Genomic DNA, 19,690 nt, shown 5'->3' on the forward strand with positions numbered 1-19,690 from the left:
ATAAATGACATCAGGACTAAGTTCATACTGAGAATTGTAAGGAAAATAATATAAATGTGCTTCTCCTGAGTCATTTTATATCATAAATCATATTTATTTTACACTATTCTGATAGCATATGTAACTCCATTTGTGTACTGTTTTTTTTTACAAAAATATCTTAATTCCCTACATATAGCATTTAAAATTTACAGTTGTTCTTGTGGTATTTTTTTAACATTTTAAATTTGATGTGAATTATGGGTTATCAGTTCAGAGGAATTAATCCTAAATTATTTTAGAAGTCACCTTAATTTGAGGGTATTCTTGTTTTCCCTAAAGAATATGTTATAAAAATACTAACATCAATGTCGTTATTGTTTCAGTTGTGTTATTATCATTTACTATAGGTGATTTCATGCTTACTCCTGTTATCTATTTTTATCTAACATGACTTAGCCAGTAATGTTAGAGTGACTTTGTGGGTGTAGCTTGTGATATTAGCAGGAGATATAGCACAATCTCAGAGTATCTGATACTTTTCCCTTCATATTCTTTTCTTCTCTTCTTTCATAATGTTTCCTGAACCTTAGTGTTAGGAATGTTTTGCAGACCTGTCCACTGGGCCTGGGCTCCAAGACTGATATTTGGTTGACAGAGATTTTCTATAATGGTCTCTGTTGGTTGCAAAGAGACATTTCCTTGATGAGGAATGAAGACTACACTTACCTGTAGGTAGAAGGACACGTTATTTATAGATTTCTACTAGGTATTATGATGGTTTGATAAACTAGTGGTTATTGATCTTTTTCTAATATCACAGTACCTAAAGATATTATGCAAGCTTATAATACATGTAAGTAAGCAACAATTCTTCCAACTATGAATCCTATGAGAGTCATCAACCACAGTAATGACCAGCATGACATAATAAACTTAAGTGTACAATTGTGGGTGGATGGGAGGGGGAGCACCCTCATTGAAGCAGGGGGAGGAAGGATAGAACAAAGGGTTTCCAGAGGGGAAACTGGGAAAAGGGATAACATTTGAAATGTAAATAAATAAAATATCCAATTTAAAAGGGATACAATAGTGACACATATACTTTTGTGATAATCACAGTTCACTCTTAACTGCTAAACAAAAAGAAACCATATCTGGTACTGGAAACCTTGATAAACATATAATGCTAGTGTGGTCATAGTTTCTTAGTCTTATAATCCACAGTCAAAGATCTTACCCACTAAGCCACAGCTCCAGCACAGAATGCAAGTCAGACCATTTTTACCGCCTTGTATAAATCTCAACTCCAAGTGGATCTAAGACTTCCACATAAAACCAGATACACTGAAACTTATAGAGGAGAAAGTGGGGAAGAGACTTGAATAAATGGGCAAAGGGGAAAAATTCCTGAACGGCTTGTGCTGTAAGTTCAAGAATGCACAAATTGGACCTCATAAAATTGAAAATTCTATCAATGGCTTGTACTGTAAGATCAAGAATCCACAAATTGGACCTCATACAATTGAGGCAATTGTAAGGCAAACGACAATAATACAAAAGGCAACCAACAGATTGAGCAAAGATCTTTACTAACCCTACATCCAATAGAGGGCTAATATCCAATATATACTCAAGAAGTTAGATGCCAGAGAACCAAATAAGCCTATTAAAAATGGGGTACAGAGCTGAACAAAGAATTTTCAGCTGAGGAATATCAAATGGCCAAGAAGCACCTAAAGAAATGTTCAACACCCTTAGTCATCAGGAAAATGCAAATCAAAGCAAACCTGAGGTTCCATCTCACACCAATCAGAAAGGCTAAAATCAAAAACTCAAATCACAGCAGATGCTGGCAAGGATATGGAGAAAGAGGAACACTCCCCCATTGCTGTTGGGAATGAAAGCTGGTACAACCCCTCTCGAAATCAGTTTGGCAGTTCCTCAGAAAATTGGAAATAGTATTACCTGAGGACCCAGCTATACCACTCTTAGGCATATACTCAGAGGATGCTAAAACATGTAATAAGGACACATGCTCCACTATGTTCATAGCAGCCTTATTTATAATAGCTAGAAACTGGAAACAACCCAGATGTCCCTCAACAGAGGAATGAATACAGAAAATGTGGTACATTTACACAATGGAGTACTACTCAGCTATTAAAAACAATGAATTCATGAAATTTGCAGGCAAGTGGATGACATCTTCCCTTCCCCTGCCTCTATGAGGGTGCTCCCCCACCTATCCATCCATTCCTGACTTCCAGCCCTGGCCTTTCCCTATACTGGGGCATTGTACCCCCCTCAGACCCAAGGGCCACTCCTCCCACTGATGTCCAACAAGGCCATCCTCTACCACATATTTGGCCAAAGCCGTGAATCCCTTCATGTGTACGATTTGGTTAGTGGTCTAGTCCCCAAGAGCTTCGGGGCTCTGGTCCGTTGACACTGTTCCTGCCCCCATGGGGCTAAAAACCCACTTAGTTCCTTCAGTCCCTTCACTAATTCCTTTATCAGGGACCCTGTGCTCAGTCCAATGGTTGGCTACAAGTATCCACCTCTGTCTTTGTCAGGGTATGACAAAGCCTTCCAGGAGACAGCCATATCAGGCTCCTGTCAGCAAGCCCTTCCTGGCATCTGTAATAGAGACTGGGCTTGCAATTGTTTATGGAATGGATCCCTAAGTGGGGCATTCGCTGGATGTCCTTTCCTTCAGTCTGTGCTCCACACTTTGTGTATTTCTTCCTGTGAGTATTTTGTTCCCCCTTCTAAGAAGCACTAAAGCATTCATACTTTGGTCTTCTTCTTGAGCTTTCTATAGTCTGTAAATTTTACCTTGGGTTTTCTGAACTTTTGGACTAATATCCACTTATCAGTAAGTGCATACTATATGTGTTATTTTGTAACTGGGTTGCCTCACTCAGGATGATATTATCTACGCTCTTATGTCTGTGCTGACTCTGGTTCCTCCGGTGCAGATATGTATCTCTTGTGCCTTCTGAAATGTTTGCTTTAACCATCTCATCAATGCCATATATATATCACTTCGCCCACTATTCTCATTCTCTAATACTTACCTGCCACATAGAATTGAGTACAACCACCCATTCTGTCCCCTGCTCACTGAACTCCCACAACTAATTCCTGAAGTCTATGGTTCTGAAAGACAAGTGGCTTTGGTCATTTTTTATATTTTATACTATTACCTCATTGAAAGGAGTATTCAATAATTTTAGCTTAAGGCACCAAAGCTAATGTGCATAATGTGAGTTAATACAAAGGAGAAATGTAAGTGTAGTTATTACATAAAGCTGCAATCTCAAAGTTACTGGACTTTTTAAAGGCTCTTCACTAACATTACACTTTGGTAATATGCTGCAGAGTAGAGAGGAATTCTCTAGTTCCAGAATGATATTCATCTCTCCAGGTTATCTCTACAAGTCTTGTTTCTTACTTGGATGAAATTTGGACCTTTTCTTTCTTTTGCCTCTAACTTACTTCCTCCTATACTCCTACAATATAATGAACTCACTGGTAAAGTATTGTATCTTATGAAATCAAGACCACAAATTAGGGACCAGAAAATGAAGCGTGTCTCCATTAATACATTTTCACAAATGTATTTCAAGAATCCAAGCATTCCAGCATCAAAATCTTGTTACCAGACACCATATATCTATAAACCAATACCTGATGACAAAAATCATTGAAAATTTCTAAACATTCTTCAACCAGGGATATCTTTATTTTCATGACTGTGGCTTAAATAACTAACACTTACATGGCAGAAACTAAACACCCGGAAATTTCATTCAGAACAGGCCATGCATATCTCCGAGAACTGTAAACTTACCAATCTCCTCTCCTTTTCATGGTGGTGTTACATGCTAGAACACAGTACAAAAGAAACTCACCCTATTCACCAAAATAGACAGTCACAGAGCCTATTTCTGTATGCTACCAGAAAAGATGATAATAATTACTCAGACCCCATACCTCTCTTACAGTGTAATCAATAATCAATGTTTCTTGTAATTGTCTACATTGGGAATTCCCTTCAGTACCTTTCTAACTACAGAAGTAAATGATATTTCAATCCACCATATTTCCCACTTTCACTTATGGTCTTTGAAATTTCTGAGGTTTTTGTTTAATCACTATTTTTTGGATATTAGAAGATGGGACTTCCTTTGAGATTATAGCTGAGCCTTTAAGTAGAAGAGAGAGAGAGAGCTTCGGTGTCTTTCCAAGCTACCTCAAAGGAGAGCTTCTCTCTAATTGTTTTTTATTATTGTTCCAGAAAACTAAGAAATTGCTAAGTGATTCCAAGAACTAAAAACCTGAAACCTCTAATGCTGGTATACTTTTAGTGATTTTGAACAGAACAAGTCTAATAAGAAACTGAGAGACGAGCCCCTACATTCTATGATGTGTCAGTGACTGGGATGGGGGAGGTTCACAGGAGTCAATGCTGCTTACTTTAGCTGAGATGCATAGCAGTGGGGATATGAAAAGGCCACCTCCTTTAACCAGATAGGAAACTTTGTGGAGGTATAAAAGGACAACAACACACCCACATTGTTTTTGGCTCAAAATTGTTCTGTCTACAACAAAGGCAGGAACATAGATGGAGTAGAGACTGAGGGAATAACCAACCGATAACCCATATAACTTGAGACCCATTCCATGCAAAGCACCAATCCCTGACATTATTAATGATATTCTATTATGCTTGCAGACAGGAGCCTAGCATATTTGTTCTCTGAGAAGCTCCACACAGCAGCTAACTGAAACACATGCAGAGATCCACAACCAAATATTGAACAGAGCTTGTGAACTCTACTGGGGGATTGGAGAGAATTATTGGCTGCCAAAGGGAGGAACTAATTTCACAGGAAGATGGACATAGTCAACTAACCTGGACCCTATGGAGCAATTAGACATGGAGACACCAACCAATGAACATGCATGTGCTTAATCAAGGCACCTGGCACATATGTAGAGGATATGCAGCTCAATCTTCTCATGGGTTCCCAACAACTGTAACAGGGCCTGTCTGTGGAATCCATTCTCCTAACTGGGTTGTCTTGTCTGCTATAAGTGGGAAATGATTTGCCTAACCTTGTGGAGACTTGATACTCCAGGGTCAGGGGAATGACATTCCTCAGAGGAGAAGAGGAGGGGTTTGGGTGGAGGAGTGCCTATATAAGGGGTGGATCTGAAGGCAGGTCAGCAATTGGGATGTAAAATGAATAAACAAGTAAATTAATTTAGAAAACCAAGAAAGTAAAATGTGATAGGTAAATAAAAATGGTAATTACTCAAATAGTTTTATATATAAAAGCCAACTCTCTTATTCTTATTCATTTTTCCAAATAAGTGATCCCATATAAGATATAAGGACAGATTTTGTCACATACATTACTAGAAAAATTTTATAATTATGTAAACAAACATAGCAGAGTATGCTACATACATAAACAAAGATATAACTTTTGGTAGCCAGTCTATATTCTGATTCAATCTCCATGTAATTACTCTGTTAATAGTTAATATAGTTACTATTGAAACAAATCTATTTAAATATTATAAATAATAAGTGGTAGAAATAAGTGACATGCCCATCAGTATGCAAAATTGATATATAAACTAATATAGTCATTCACAGACATTACGATGTGCTAATAAAAAACAGTGAAACAACAAGAAGAGGATAATAAGGATAAAGGCAATGAGGACAGAAACATATAATAAAAAATGAGTTAAGATAAAAGGAGAAAAGATCAAAGGTTTTAAAAGAATGAAGCAATGTTTCAGAGTATCTCTGGTTACTATATAACTTAAAATAAGATGGGCAAGATCCTTTCAAATTTCTATCTTTCAGATTCAAAATTCATTTGTTATTACAAAAATTGGGATGGTGAATATATGCCATGTGAATATGTACACATTGTCAAGTTCCACCTGTCTATTCCAAGTTAGTACTTTCTTTTCAAACATTACATTAAAGAGAGAAAATTTCTTAAGGAAATGTTGCCATGTGAGTAGATTCAAATGTTTAAAGAAGAAGGAAGAAAAGTTCTGCATCCTGATACAGTGATAGTTATATTGCTGCAGTGATTTCCCTTACATTGTTTTATAAGAGAATGCAAATATAAGTAAACTATGAAGAAAATATTAATACTCAAGTAACTCATTTTAAATTATAAAAATAATGTTATTGTATGTGTACATATGTGTGAGCCTATGCATGCCATAGGATGCAGGTGAAGGTCTGAGGACAATTTTGTGAAGTTGATTCTCTGATTCCACCTTTGCACATACCAGTTATTGAGCTTCTGTTAAAAGAGCTGGAAGCTCTTTAGGTGTTGAACCATTTCTCCTTCCCTTAAGCAACACACTTTGAGGAAAACCACATTAGTTCCTATATAGATTTTGTAGATGAACTTTAAAACATCAGAAATGTCTATAAAATTTATGTCAAACTTTTATATTTCTTCATAAACTTTAGGGAGAAAAAATTAAAAGATAATTGATTGGTATTTAGGAAGAAGTCAAGTAAAATATGTACAAACCCAAAACAATGAGAATAGTAGAAACCTCAAAGATCTAGGAAAGAAAAGATTTTGCAGATTGGTATTCACAATAATCACCTTTCCTTTGGTACCAGTGATGCATCATGGACAAAATTTAACTCTTCTAAGGAGTCTTACCAAGCCCCCCTTTACATCCTTGTTTCTCAAGCTGTAGATGAAGGGGTTCAACATAGGGGTGACAACAGTGTACATTACTGAAGTGATTGTGTTTCTCTTGGATGAATGGGCTACAGCAGAACTAAGATGAACTACAAATCCTGTCCCATAGAACAAGGATACCACACAGAGGTGAGACCCACAGGTGGAAAAGGCTTTATACTTATTCCTAATGGAGGACATTTTCATTAAGGCAGAGACAATGTGAAAATAAGAGAAAGCTATCCCAATGACGGGAAACATACCTAGCAATGCAGTAACCAAATATAGAAAAATGTTATTTATGTGAGTATCAGAGCGGGCCACCCTGAGAAGCTCAGTGAGTTCGCAAAAGAAATGTGGGATTTTTGTGCTAGTAGAGAAGTTCAGTTGTTTCATCAGTAACATATGAATCAAGGAGACCCAGAACATAATCATCCAAGATAAAAGAACCAGAAGGCCACAGATTCGAGGGTTCATGATGACTGTGTAGTTAAGAGGGTGGCAGATGGCCACAAAACGATCATAGGCCATGATGGTCAGAAGAAAATTATCCATTCCAAGAAAATTATTAAAAAAATATACTTGAGTAAGGCACTCTGTGTAGGATATCTTCATAGTGTGCATATAAATATTCACCAGCATTTTGGGGATGGTAGTGGAGGTTAAACAAATGTCAACAAATGACAGGTTGCAGAGGAAAAAGTACATGGGGGTGTGAAGGTGGGGGTCACAGCTGGTGACTAAGACAATGAGAAAGTTCCCAAGCATTGTAACCAGGAACATGGACAAGAATAGTCCAAAGAGAACAGATTGAATTTTAGAATCTTCTGAAAGACCAATAAGGAGGAATTGTACTATGGCTGTATGATTCTCTGCTGCCATGCAGGTTGTTTGTTTTCTGAAAAGAGGAGGAAATAAAAGGATGCTCATTATATGATCAGTTCTATCAGTCTTGTTCCTGTGATGGAAACTTTATTCTCTATGTGGATTTACACAGAGTAACATGACCTTCATAAGCAAGGGTTAATCAGTTCTCTTGCAATGCTTAATTATTCAATAATTTATTAAATAAATAGAAAGTCCCTTTTATTATCAACTCAATAATTTTAATTCTTCTTTATATACCTAAAGGCAGGATGTTTGTGTTTGTTTCTTTGTTTGCTTTCATATAACTCATCAAAAGTAATGGATGCTGATCATATATTTTCTTTTATGTTCTCTATACCTTTTTATTTCATTTTGCTATCATAAGGAATATATATATATATATAGTATAGTTTAGAAATATGCATTCTGTTACCTGGAATGTGATCATTATATAGTAGGTATCTCTCTTAGCCTTTAGTTTTTTCCCTTTTACACATGTGGTAAATTTTTCTTTCATATATAGAATTAACATATTTTAGTGAGTTGTGATATGAAAGTAAAATGGAGAAGAGTAATAGGAATGGGGGAAACAAAAGAGAATATTTGACAACAATATGAAGGTATATGGTACATACAAATATCACAGTAAAGTCATAGCTTTCTTATAATTTATATGCAACAATAAAATTAGCATGCACCTATTGCTAATATTTTATCAATACTATTGTACAAATGAGGATTATCAGTAAAGAATGATATAATTTTGTGAATGTTAACTAGAAATTTCTTGTTTGATATATATTTTTCTGTGTGCAGCATAGAGCTTACACAGAACTTAATACAGGGAATCATGAAGTATTATTTTCTGTGACTTGATACATGAAAACACCAGTAAAACAGTTTTGTGACCTTGAAATTTTTATATTCTGTACTATAATTACCTTTATTGGAAAGCAAGGAAATTAAATACACATGCATACTAATATTGAAGGGTAAAATAAAAAGATATGAGATAATTTTCCACTATAATTCCTGAGACTAAATGACTATCCCGGAAGCTTATCATTAGAAGGATATTGCCCTTAAATTGAGATGGCAATTGTGAGTAGAATTATGATGATTATAATTCTAATCCTCAATTATCATTTTGATTAAAATATAGCATTTTCAGTTAATGAGTTGGCCTATAATAACCTTTTACTGACAGAAAAAAATTTGGAGGAATTCTCCCAAGAAGATAAAAATATGTGGAGTAAATAAATCTGATAAATGAATGCATACTATTAAACATAAAAGTAAATGTATAATTTATTATTGTGTAATGTTTATGTTTTTGATTGAGAATCAGTTACCTGAAAGTAAAAAAGAAAGTGTTTGAATAAGTCCTTGAAATTAAAAGGCAAAGATTTGTATAATTTGAAAAGAAGACAGAAAATTCTCCCTTAAACTAAACATCATTATTATTCTTACTGAGTTGCCCCTAATCCAAAAAAGAAGAAAATGTATAGAGAGAACATATTTACACAAGTAAGAGGTCACTCTGAAATAGAAATACTTTATTTGTGAGAAAAATGTGTCACTGTTAATCATTAAGAAAGAATAAGTACTTTGGTAGAAAAACACAGTATATAGTTTTCCTATATGATAGCTCTCCTGTTTAGGAGAAGAACTGAGAAGCTAGTGTGATATAAAACAAAGAAGGGCAAGGATCGGTAAATCAAGAGAGTTTCCTGAAAGCTTTATTTTATGGCCCTCTTACATTGATAAATCCATATTTATTTTGATGCTACAATAGAACAAGTAACTTCTCAAACACGTTTGTACAGCATTAAGAGCAGATGAAATTATGACAAAATTTATCAATATTGTCTATAATTCATAATTTCTGGGAATTCAAATGGGTAGAGTTATGTGTGCTGAACATAAACACACATTTGAAATATAAAACACATCTGTCTCAAACTGTCCACACAAACAATGTAAGTTCCAGAAATTATCTTGAATACATATAAGGCAAATAAGTAGTCAAATATGAATACAAAAATATAGAAATAAGTAGTCTAGTTGTTTAAATTAAATATATGATACCAAGGTTTAAATAATAGCAACTGATAGCAACTCTGGGGATATAACCTTTTTTAAGATAAATAAATTTTAGCTCTCATAATTACTGAGAAACAACCATAATTCATATCCCAGTATTTAAAGCTAACTGTATAAATTAAATAAGTAAACAAAGGAGCATTTTTCCATCTTAATAGAACATGACTATTTTCTATACAATAGGGGATACTACATCAAATTTCTTAAGTATTTGTTTTAAGACTATAAATGTGTCATAGAAACTTCCCTCAACCTAGACATTTATGAATGGGCTTGCAATATGAGAAACGGAAATTGAGCTGACTGTTTAATATTACTAAGAATGATATACATGTTATAGGTATAAAGTGATCTCACCACTATCACTTGAGTGAGGATTATATTAGTCAGTAAGTACAGTTATACCAATGTGAAATGATAGCCTCATAGTATCTGAAAAATATATACACTGCATAATTCATAAGAGATAATCATTGAATAGTTAACAAGTATATGAATTTATAGCATAATTCTAAAGGAGCTTACCTTGTATTAAGAGATGGAAAGGTAGAGATTTTTCAGGAATAGTTATTATTGGAAAATTCTCTACATTTAAAAAAACTGGGAAAAGGAAATAGTGATAGTTGGGTATAGAGTATTTGAGGAAACTATAGTTTTGTGACATAGAAAGAATGCTATGAAAACTATAGTTCTTGTATCATACAAAGACTCTCATAGTTTTATAGTATTAAGCTATAAACTATTTTGATATCCTCACTGTTGTAAAATTGAAGCTTTGTACCTATATTATCTCCTCCACTTACTCTATCTTCCCTAATTGAGAAGCATCAACTTTTGTACTCTTTTCACTAAAGGTTGTTTTCTTCATTATTCATAGGAAACTTAATTTATGTTTTCCACAAAAGTTGAAAAAAAAATTACAAGTAAAGGTGATTATCCCTTTCTTAGTTTGAATTGTCAAAGCACCTAATTAAAATAAAAGTTCTATTTTCTTTCCTTCTCTAAAGAGCACCAGTACCCTAGGGTATAAATAATGTAACAGAGTAGAACTGTTCAGTCAAGTATGTTTATACTGTGGATTGCAAGGATAGATATTTTAATTTCCTCAAAGGACAGACACTATTAATTCCTTTTTATTGTTAGAAATCACTCCCTAGAGAAAGTATAGCATGTATCTTAAGCTCCAAATCTACCAAATATATTCTGATAAGTCTCCTGAGGAACTTTAAGGATCATATAAATTATTTAGATACAAATGTTACAGAAATTAAATACTTTTAGTAATTTTTGTTTTTAATTTTAAATTTTGAGTGTGTAAGATATCTAAAAATATAGTCTAGAACTTTTAAGCTAAGGCTCCCACGTTTATCTCCTTGGGGTAATTCTTCATATTACCTTAATTTTTAAATTCAGAAACCAGTATTTGCTAATAATTTTTATTACCATATTAAAATAATTCTATCAACATGCTAGTTCTATTTAAATGGCTTTCTGCATCCCTTACCACCATTTTTTCCAACCCAGCTTCTCAAGTACAGTAGCCGCCAACAATCTAAGTTCCATTGTCTATTTCTAAAGATAATGCAATATTAATTAATATACATTGTATCCAATCAAACAGCATCTGAAAGGGAAAAGGAGCTTCTGTCCATATATCCAGTGTAAAACTTTAAAAGAGACATAACACCAAGAAATGTAAAATATAATTCAATATTTGCCGAGGGAACAATTCATTAACAAAAATATAATGATTATACATTTACACACACCAAATGCCAAAATAGTCCCATGAATAAAGGAAACATTACCATAGGTTAGTAAGAGACATTTTTAGGTAATAATGAGGGACTTTCTGGAAGCAATGGACCCCTTGTTTTTGTTCTGAACTATTTTAGGTCCAGGTGACTCAAATACAGTCTGCCATATTCTACTGCCCGAAAATTTACTTTAAATTTTAGCTAACAATAACCAGGAACAATTATGTGTTGAAACCCTGAAGATGAATGGAAAATAACTACTACATATTCCTAAGTGGCCTCTTTAAGTTTTTTGTCACAGTTAAGTAAAGTGTGACTAACAGTTCAAGTGCAATATGTTTTATGTACAATACTCTAAACAACAAACAAGGAAAGAGGATTAGAGCTCAGTAATAGAAAACCTGCCAAGCATAAGCAAGGTCCCTGGTTCAATCTTCAGAATTAAAAATAATAATAATCTTATAGAATGGCAAATGTATATGCAAGAATATATAAAAATTAACACAGAAAAGATTGGGATTCCCAAGGTACAATTCACAGACCACATAAAGCTCAAGAAGAAAGAAGACCAAAGTGTGCATACTTTGGTCCTTTTTAGAAGGGAGAACAAAATACTCATGGAAGGAGATACAGAGACACAGTGTAGGGCAGAGACTGAAGGAAAGGCTATCCAGAGACTGCACCACCTGGGGATCCATCCCATATACAGTTAACAAACCCAGACACTATTGTGGAAGCAAACAAGTGCTTCATTGACAAGTGCTTGCTGACAGGAGCCTGACAAATACGGAGATGGACGCTCACAGCCAATCATTGGACTGAGTACAGGGTCCCCAATGGACGATCTAGAGAAAGGACCTTAAGAGCAAAAGGGATTTATAGTCCCATAGAAAGAACCAACCAGTACCCCGCAGAGCTCCCAGGGTCTAAACCACCAACCAAAGAATACATATGGAGGGACCCATAGCATCAGCCACATATGTCACAGAGGATGACCTTGTAGGACAACAATGGGAGGAGAAGCCCTTGGTCCTGTGAAAGCTCAATGCCCCAGTGGAGGAGAATGCCAGGATGTGGAAGCAGGAGTGGGTGGGTTGGTGATCAGGGGGAGGGGTCGTAGAACAGGAGGTTTTCAGTGGGGAAACCTTGAAATGTAAATAAAGAAATGTAAATAAAGAAAATATCTAATAAAAAGGAAAAAAGTATATACTGATATTTAAGAGAAACTGAGTTGAAAGCTGAGTTCTCATCTATGTTGGGATATATACTTATACATATACATGTACATATACCTATACATTTATTATATAAAATGAAATATATAATATATATATAATGAAATTTTTAAAATAAATCTTAAAAATAGATGAAAATAGAACACCTGTATGTATATAAATGAAGACATTACTGAAGCATGAAATTATCACAAAAATATAAAGCGAGAGGAAAGATAAACTTGAATTCAGTAAAAATAGACAAATTCCATACTTTCTTTGTTGTGCAAATAATTTTTATTTAAAATCATTGAAGAAATACTGAACTGAAATTATCTCTTGTACCAGTGTGACTTGTATGTTGACTATAAAAATACATTCAACAATAGTTATTAACAGGAAAGAAAAAGATGATTTGGATGGTGTTATTGAAGCAATGTTTTCTGAAGGGGAGGAAAAAAAACTTCATCTGGACTTCAGAAAATAGATTCATGGCGTACTTTACACAATAGCACAACTAATGTAATATAGCTTTTTCCTGAAATTTTTGATGATATTGTAAAGTGTTCTCCCACAAATATAGTATATTATATATATGTTTTCTTTTCTTATTGAATATTTCACAATAAAAATAATTCTAGACATCATATTATACAGGATTCAAAGATTCCTTTCATCATTTTTTCTTTTTTAATTGATTTAACTTTTATTGCATTATGATGAGAAAAGATACATGATTTCAATTTATCTGAATTTGTTTTTTTTCTTTTTTATTAGATATTTTCTTTATTTACATGTCATACAATATCTCCTTTCCCAATTTCCCCTCTGAAAAAAAGAAAAAATACGTAAAATAAAATAAAAATAAAAACAAACCCCTGTTCCCTTCCCCATCCCCCTGATGGCCACCACACACACCCTCCATCTTACTGTACCTGGCATTCTCCTACACTGGGGCACAGAACTTTCACAGGGCCAAGGGCCTCTCCTCCCATTGATGACTGACTTAGCCATCCTCTATTATACATATGTTGCTGGAGCCATTAGTCCCACAATGTACACTCGATGGTTGGTAGTTTAATCCCTGGGAGCTCTGAGGATACTAGTTAGTTCATATTGTTCACCCTAAGGGGCTGCAAACCCTTCTTTGAGTTTGTGTATATAGTGAATTACATTGATGGATTTTTGTATATTGAACCATCCTTGCATCCCAGGGATAAAGCCTACTTGAATATGATGAATGATTGTTTTGATGTGTTCTTGGATTCAGTTTGCAAGAATTTTATTGAGTACTTTTGCATCGATATTCATAAGGGAAATTGGTCTGAAGTTTTCTTTATTTCTTAGGTCTTCGTGTGGTTTAGGTATAAGAGTAATTGTGTCTTCCTAGAACAAATTTGGTAGAGTACTTTCTGTTTCTACTTTGTGGAATAGTTTGAGGAGTATTGGTATTAAGTCTTCTTTGAATGTCTGATAAAACTGTGTACTAATCCCATCTGGTCCTGGGCTTTTTTTGGTTGGGAGACTATTAATGACTGTTTCTATTTCATTAGCAGATATGAGACTGTCGAGATTGTTGATCTGATCTTGATTTAACTTTGGTACCTGGTATCTGTCTAGAAAATTGTTCATTTCATCCAGGTTTTCCAGTTATGTTAAGTATAGGCTTTTGTAGTAGGATCTCATGATTTTTTGGATTTCCTCAGTGTCTGCTGTTTTGTCTCCCTTTTCATTTCTCATCTTGTTAATTAGGATACTGTCTCTGTGCCCTCTAGTTAGTCTGGCTAAGGGTTTATCTATTTTGTTGATTTTCTCAAAGAACCAGCTCCTGGTTTGGTTGGTTCTTTGTATAGTTCTTTTTGTTTCTATTTGGTTGATTTCATCCCCAATTTAATTCCTACCTTCAACTCCTCTTGACTGAATTTGCTTCTTTTTGTTCTAGACCTTTCAGATGTACTATCAAATTGCTGGTGTATGCTCTCTCCCGTTTCTTTTTGGAGGCACATAAAGCTATTAGTTATCCTCTTAGGACTGCTTTCATTGTGTCCCATAAGTTTGGGTATGTTGTGGCTTCATTTTCACTAAGCTCTAGAAAGTCTTTAATTTCTTTCTTTATTTCTGCCTTGACCAAGTTTTCATTGAGTAGAGTGTTGTTAAGCTTCCATGTGTGTGTGGGCATTCTATTGTTTATGTTGTTGCTGAGGAGCAGCCTAGGTCCAAGTTGATCTGATAGGATGAAAGGGATTATTTCAATCTTCTTGTATCTGTTGAGGCCTGATTTGTGACCAACTATATGGTCAATTTTGGAGAAGGTACCCTGAGGTGCTAAGAAAAAGTTATATCCTTTTATTTTAAAATAAAAAGTTCTATAGATATCTATTAAATTAATCTGTTTCATAACTTCTGTTAGTCTCACCGTGTCTTTGTTTAGTTTCTGTTTCCATGATCTGTCCATTGCAGAGAGTGGGGTGTTGAAATCTCCCACTATTATTGTGTGCAGTGCAATGTGTGCTTTGAGCTTTAGTAAAGTTTTATTTATGAATGTAGATGCCCTTTGATTTGGAGCATAGAGGTTCAGAATTGAGAGTTTATCTTGGTAGATCATACCTTTGATGAGTATGAAGTGTACCTCCTTATCTTTTTTGATCACTTTAGGGTGAAAGTCGATTTTATTCGATATTAGAATGGCTACTCCAGCTTTTTTCTTGGGACCATTGACTTGGAAAATTGTTTTCCATCCTTTCATTCTGAGGTAGTGTCTGTCTTTGTCACTGAGGTGGGTTTCCTGTATGCAACAAAAAGTTGGGTCCTGTTTACATACCCAGTCTGAAAATCTATGTCTTTTTTGGGGGGAATTGAATCCATTGATATTAATAGATATTAAGGAAAGATAATTGTTGCTTCCTGATATTTTTGTCGTTAGAGTTGGAATTCTGCTCGTGTGGCTATCTTCTTTTAATTTTGTTGAAAAATTACCTTTTTGCTTTTTTCAGGGATGTAGTTCCCCTCCTTGTGTTGGAGTTTTCCATTTATTACCCTTTGAAGGGCTGGATTTATGGAAAATATTGTGTGAATTTGGTTTTGTCATGGAATACTTTGGTTTCTTCACCTATGGTAATTGAGAGTTTTGCTGGGTATAGTAGCCTGGGCTGGCATATGTGTTCTCTTAGGATCTGTATGACATCAACCCAGGATCTTCTGGCTTTCATTGTTTCTGGTGAGAAACCTGGTGTAATTCTGATAGATCTGCCTTTATATGTTACTTGACATTTTTCCCTCACTGCTTTTAATATTCTTTCTTTGTTTTGTGCATTTGGTGTTTTGACTATTATGTGGTGAGTGGAATTTCTTTTCTGGTCCAGTCTATTTGGAGTTCTATAAACTTCTTGTATGTTCATGGGCATCTCTTTCTTTAAGTTAGGGAAATTTTCTTCTATAATTTTGTTGAAGATATTTACTGGCCCTTTAAGTTGGAGGTCTTCATTCTCTTCTATACCTGTAATCCTTACGTTTGTTCTTCTCATTGTGTCCTGGATTTCCTGGATGTTTTGGGTTAGGAACGTTTTGCATTTTGCATTTTCTTTGGCTGTTCTCTCAATATTGTCTTTGTTATCTTCTGCCCCTGAGATTCTTTCTTCTATCTCTTGTATTCTGTTGGTGATGCTTGCATCTATGGTTCCTGACTTCTTTCCAAGAATCTCTTATCTCCAGAGTTGTCTCTCTTTGTGATTTATTAACTGTTTCATTTTCCATTTTTAGATCCTGGATGGTTTTGTTTAATTCTGTCACTTGTTTGATTATGCTTTCCTGTAATTCTTTATGGAATTTTTTTTGTTTCCTCTTTAAGGGGTTGTACCTCTTTACCTGTGCTCTATTCATGTCCTTCTTAAATTCCTCTATCACCATAGTGTGATGTGATTTTAAAACCAAATCTTGCTTTTCTGGTGTTTTGGGATATCCAGGACTTGCTGTGGTGGGAGTACTAGGTTCTGATGAAGCCAAGTAATCTTGGTTTCTGTTGGTAAGATTCTTGCATTTGCCTTTTGCCATCTGTTGATCTCTGGTGTTAGATGTTCTTGCTGTCTCTGGGTAGAGCTTGTTCCTCCTGTGAGTCTTTAAGCCTGTGTCAGCACTTCTGGGAGATCAGCTCTCCTCTGGTAAGACCTGAGTCCCTGGATTGGAGCATTCCCCAAAGGCAAGCTTTCTGGTTTCAGGGAAGGGACAGAGAGGGCTGTGGATATGTAGTACCTCCTAGGTGAAGAGGGAGGTAGAAAGGATCCTGCACTGGCTGCCCTGCCACTTCTGAGGCCTGTGCCTCCTGGTTGGTCCTGCCTCCTACATGAAGAGGAATTTAGAAAGCAACAATGAATTCTTAACTAAGGTATACCAAATGACTGAGAAGCACCTAAAGAAATGTTCAACATCCTTAGTCATCAGGGAAATGGAAATCAAAACCATGAGATTCTACCTCACACCAGTTCCCATGGGTAAGATCAAAAACTCAGGTGACAAGAGATGCTGGTGAGGATGTTTCTTACAGAATATAAGACAATTTCAGATCTGAGGCACATGCTCCTTCTCAGACCACTTAGATCAGTGACTTAAAATTAATTTCTTGCAAAAGATAAAATTGTACAATTGTACAGCTCATTAATAATTCCTTTACTTTTTTGTTACTCTACCAGGTTGGACTAGCATTTAGGGTTTCTCTGTGTCTCAGCCTTTGTCTTTACAACTATGGGTCATTTCTTCAATGCCTGACCTTGTGTTACTTAAGCTGAACAGTGTGATATGTGATATTTCATAATATAGTTCTGATTACAGCTAAATTCACCAAGTCCTCAAGTCCTGGAAATTCTCCTAGATAATCTGATTATGAATATTGTATAACTCACATGTTGAACTACTATGCTGTAATGGGCCAAATTAACAAAGAGAAGTTTAATAGAGACAAGAATTAGGGGTACAAGTAGGAGGAGATAACAAAAAATGGATATTAAGAGATAATATTTTAAAAGTGTACTATATTATGGAATCATTAACCATTCTGAGCAATTAATAAATATCAATTATAAAGGTACATTGTTATCTTCTTTCTTAGAGTTTCTACTATAGAATACAAATACAATTAAAATTTTTGGAAAGAATATCCATTATAAAAAATATACATTGAAGATAAGATTCTGAATATAGCAACTAGTGAAAATGTTCTCCCATCTTTCTTTTCATCTCTCTCTCTCTTTTCTCTCTCTCTCTCTCTCTGTCTCTGTCTCTCTCTCTCTCTCACATACATTCACACAAACACATCCTCATACATGCATACAGTACAAATTCAAAATAAAGCCACTGTAGGAACCATCTATAGAATTCCTAGTTATTATCTAAAAGAAATGAATTCATAATAAAAGAGATTTCTCTATAACTATATTTATTCTGATACTCTTCAAAGAAGCAAAGATATAAAATCAATCAACATTCCCTTTAACATGTTAGTATAAAGAGAAATTATGGTATGTATTTACAAAATGGTGTCCAATGAGACGTAAAAAGAAATGGGAAACTAGAAAGTAAATATAAGTGGCTATCATGGTACTAAGCAAAATAAGTCAGATGTGTGGGCCTGGTCTTTCTGCTGTTGCCTGGGGATCTCTGCTGCTGAGGCCTAGAGCTGCATGGCACGTTAGTTAAAAGGGGACAATGCATAATCGTGAGATATTTTATTATAGGAAAGAGAAAATAGACCGGTCATGACTGTGGAGAGAAGGAAAGGAGGAGTAGAGGAGGAGAGAAGGAGAGAGAGAGAAAGGAGAGGAAGAAAGCAAGAGAGAAAGGAGGGTAAGAGAGCAAGAGAGGAAGAAAGGTAGCAAAAGAAGACAAAGAGCAAGAGAGAGAGGAAGAAGGCAAAAGAGAGAACAAAGAGCTAGAGAGAGAGAAGGGGGCAAACCACCCCTTATATTATGTGAGGCAGGGCTATCTGTCTATGGGGTGGGGCATGCCTGGCTGTGGTCAGATGACTGGGGATAGGGTCCAGCTAGAATGCTGGGAACTTGGGGCATTGTCTATGTGATAGAGCACACATCTCCTGCAGAGGGGCTGTGAGAGGTTGTGACTGAAACAGGAGCCAGAGACCCAGGAGTTATGGCCAAACACCTTCCCTCACTTGTGTAGACATTTGGTCCTCATGTTGTTTTTCATTAGCTTTATGGATTCACAGGTACACTGTTTGATGATGTCACAACTAAAGTTTTACACTAACATGGAAATCCCTCATTTCTTCTGTGATGTCCCGGAGCTTCTAAAACTTGCCTGTTCTGACACCTCTATCAATAACATAGTCATAGTTCTTGTCAGCATCATTGTTGGTTTCCTCCCTGCTTCAGGAATCTTTTACTCCTACTATAAAATTATTTCCTCCACTGCTAGAGTTCCTTCATTGTTAGGGAACTTGTGGATTCTATTTGTCAGTTTTTTGCTTATTTTATGGAACAGGATTTGGTGTGTACATTACCTTACTTATATCTAGTGCTTCCAAGAAAAGTGTAGTGGCTTCAGTAATGTATACCATGGTGGTTCCCATGGTGAACCCCTTCATCTGCAGCCCGAGGAACAGGGACATTAAGAAAGACATCCCGAAAATTTTTAGTCAAATAATGTATGTTACCTATGTGTATAAGCCTTTAACATATAGTTTCTTAAATTGTGGTTTACATAGCTGAGAATGGTATAGTGAACAATATAGTGACTATATGAATTTCTGTATATAAAATGATCAAAATTAATTAATATATATACGTATATATTTGTAGAATCTTGGTGTATCTTGCTGTGCCTGTCAAAGATGCATGTTCTATCTTCACTGTGGCCTGGTTTGTGAAAATATAACATTAAAAACTGGCACTGTAAATGTTTTTATACAATGATATATCAAAGAATGCAGGCAGAAATACTTTAGATCAGATTAGGTTTGACTGTTAAAAATTACTATGTTTTTACCACATGTACAAATGAAAACATAATTATTTAATTACATGAG

General features: G+C 35.2%; 1 protein-coding gene and 1 pseudogene across 1 annotated transcript; one reads left to right on the forward strand and one right to left on the reverse strand.

Moving 5' to 3' along the window:
• Positions 1-6,659: 6,659 nt before the first annotated feature.
• Positions 6,660-7,616, reverse strand: LOC116072958 (olfactory receptor 7D4-like). The gene has a single exon (XM_031344568.1). The coding sequence runs from the start codon at positions 7,596-7,598 to the stop codon at positions 6,660-6,662; it is 939 nt and encodes a 312-aa protein (XP_031200428.1). The 5' UTR covers positions 7,599-7,616.
• A 10,991-nt stretch (positions 7,617-18,607) lies between these two features.
• On the forward strand, positions 18,608-19,373 carry LOC116072700 (annotated as a pseudogene).
• The last annotated feature ends 317 nt before the right edge of the window (positions 19,374-19,690 follow it).

The sequence above is a fragment of the Mastomys coucha genome, unplaced genomic scaffold (genome assembly GCF_008632895.1).
Source record: "Mastomys coucha isolate ucsf_1 unplaced genomic scaffold, UCSF_Mcou_1 pScaffold23, whole genome shotgun sequence".
Taxonomy (NCBI): domain Eukaryota; kingdom Metazoa; phylum Chordata; class Mammalia; order Rodentia; family Muridae; genus Mastomys; species Mastomys coucha.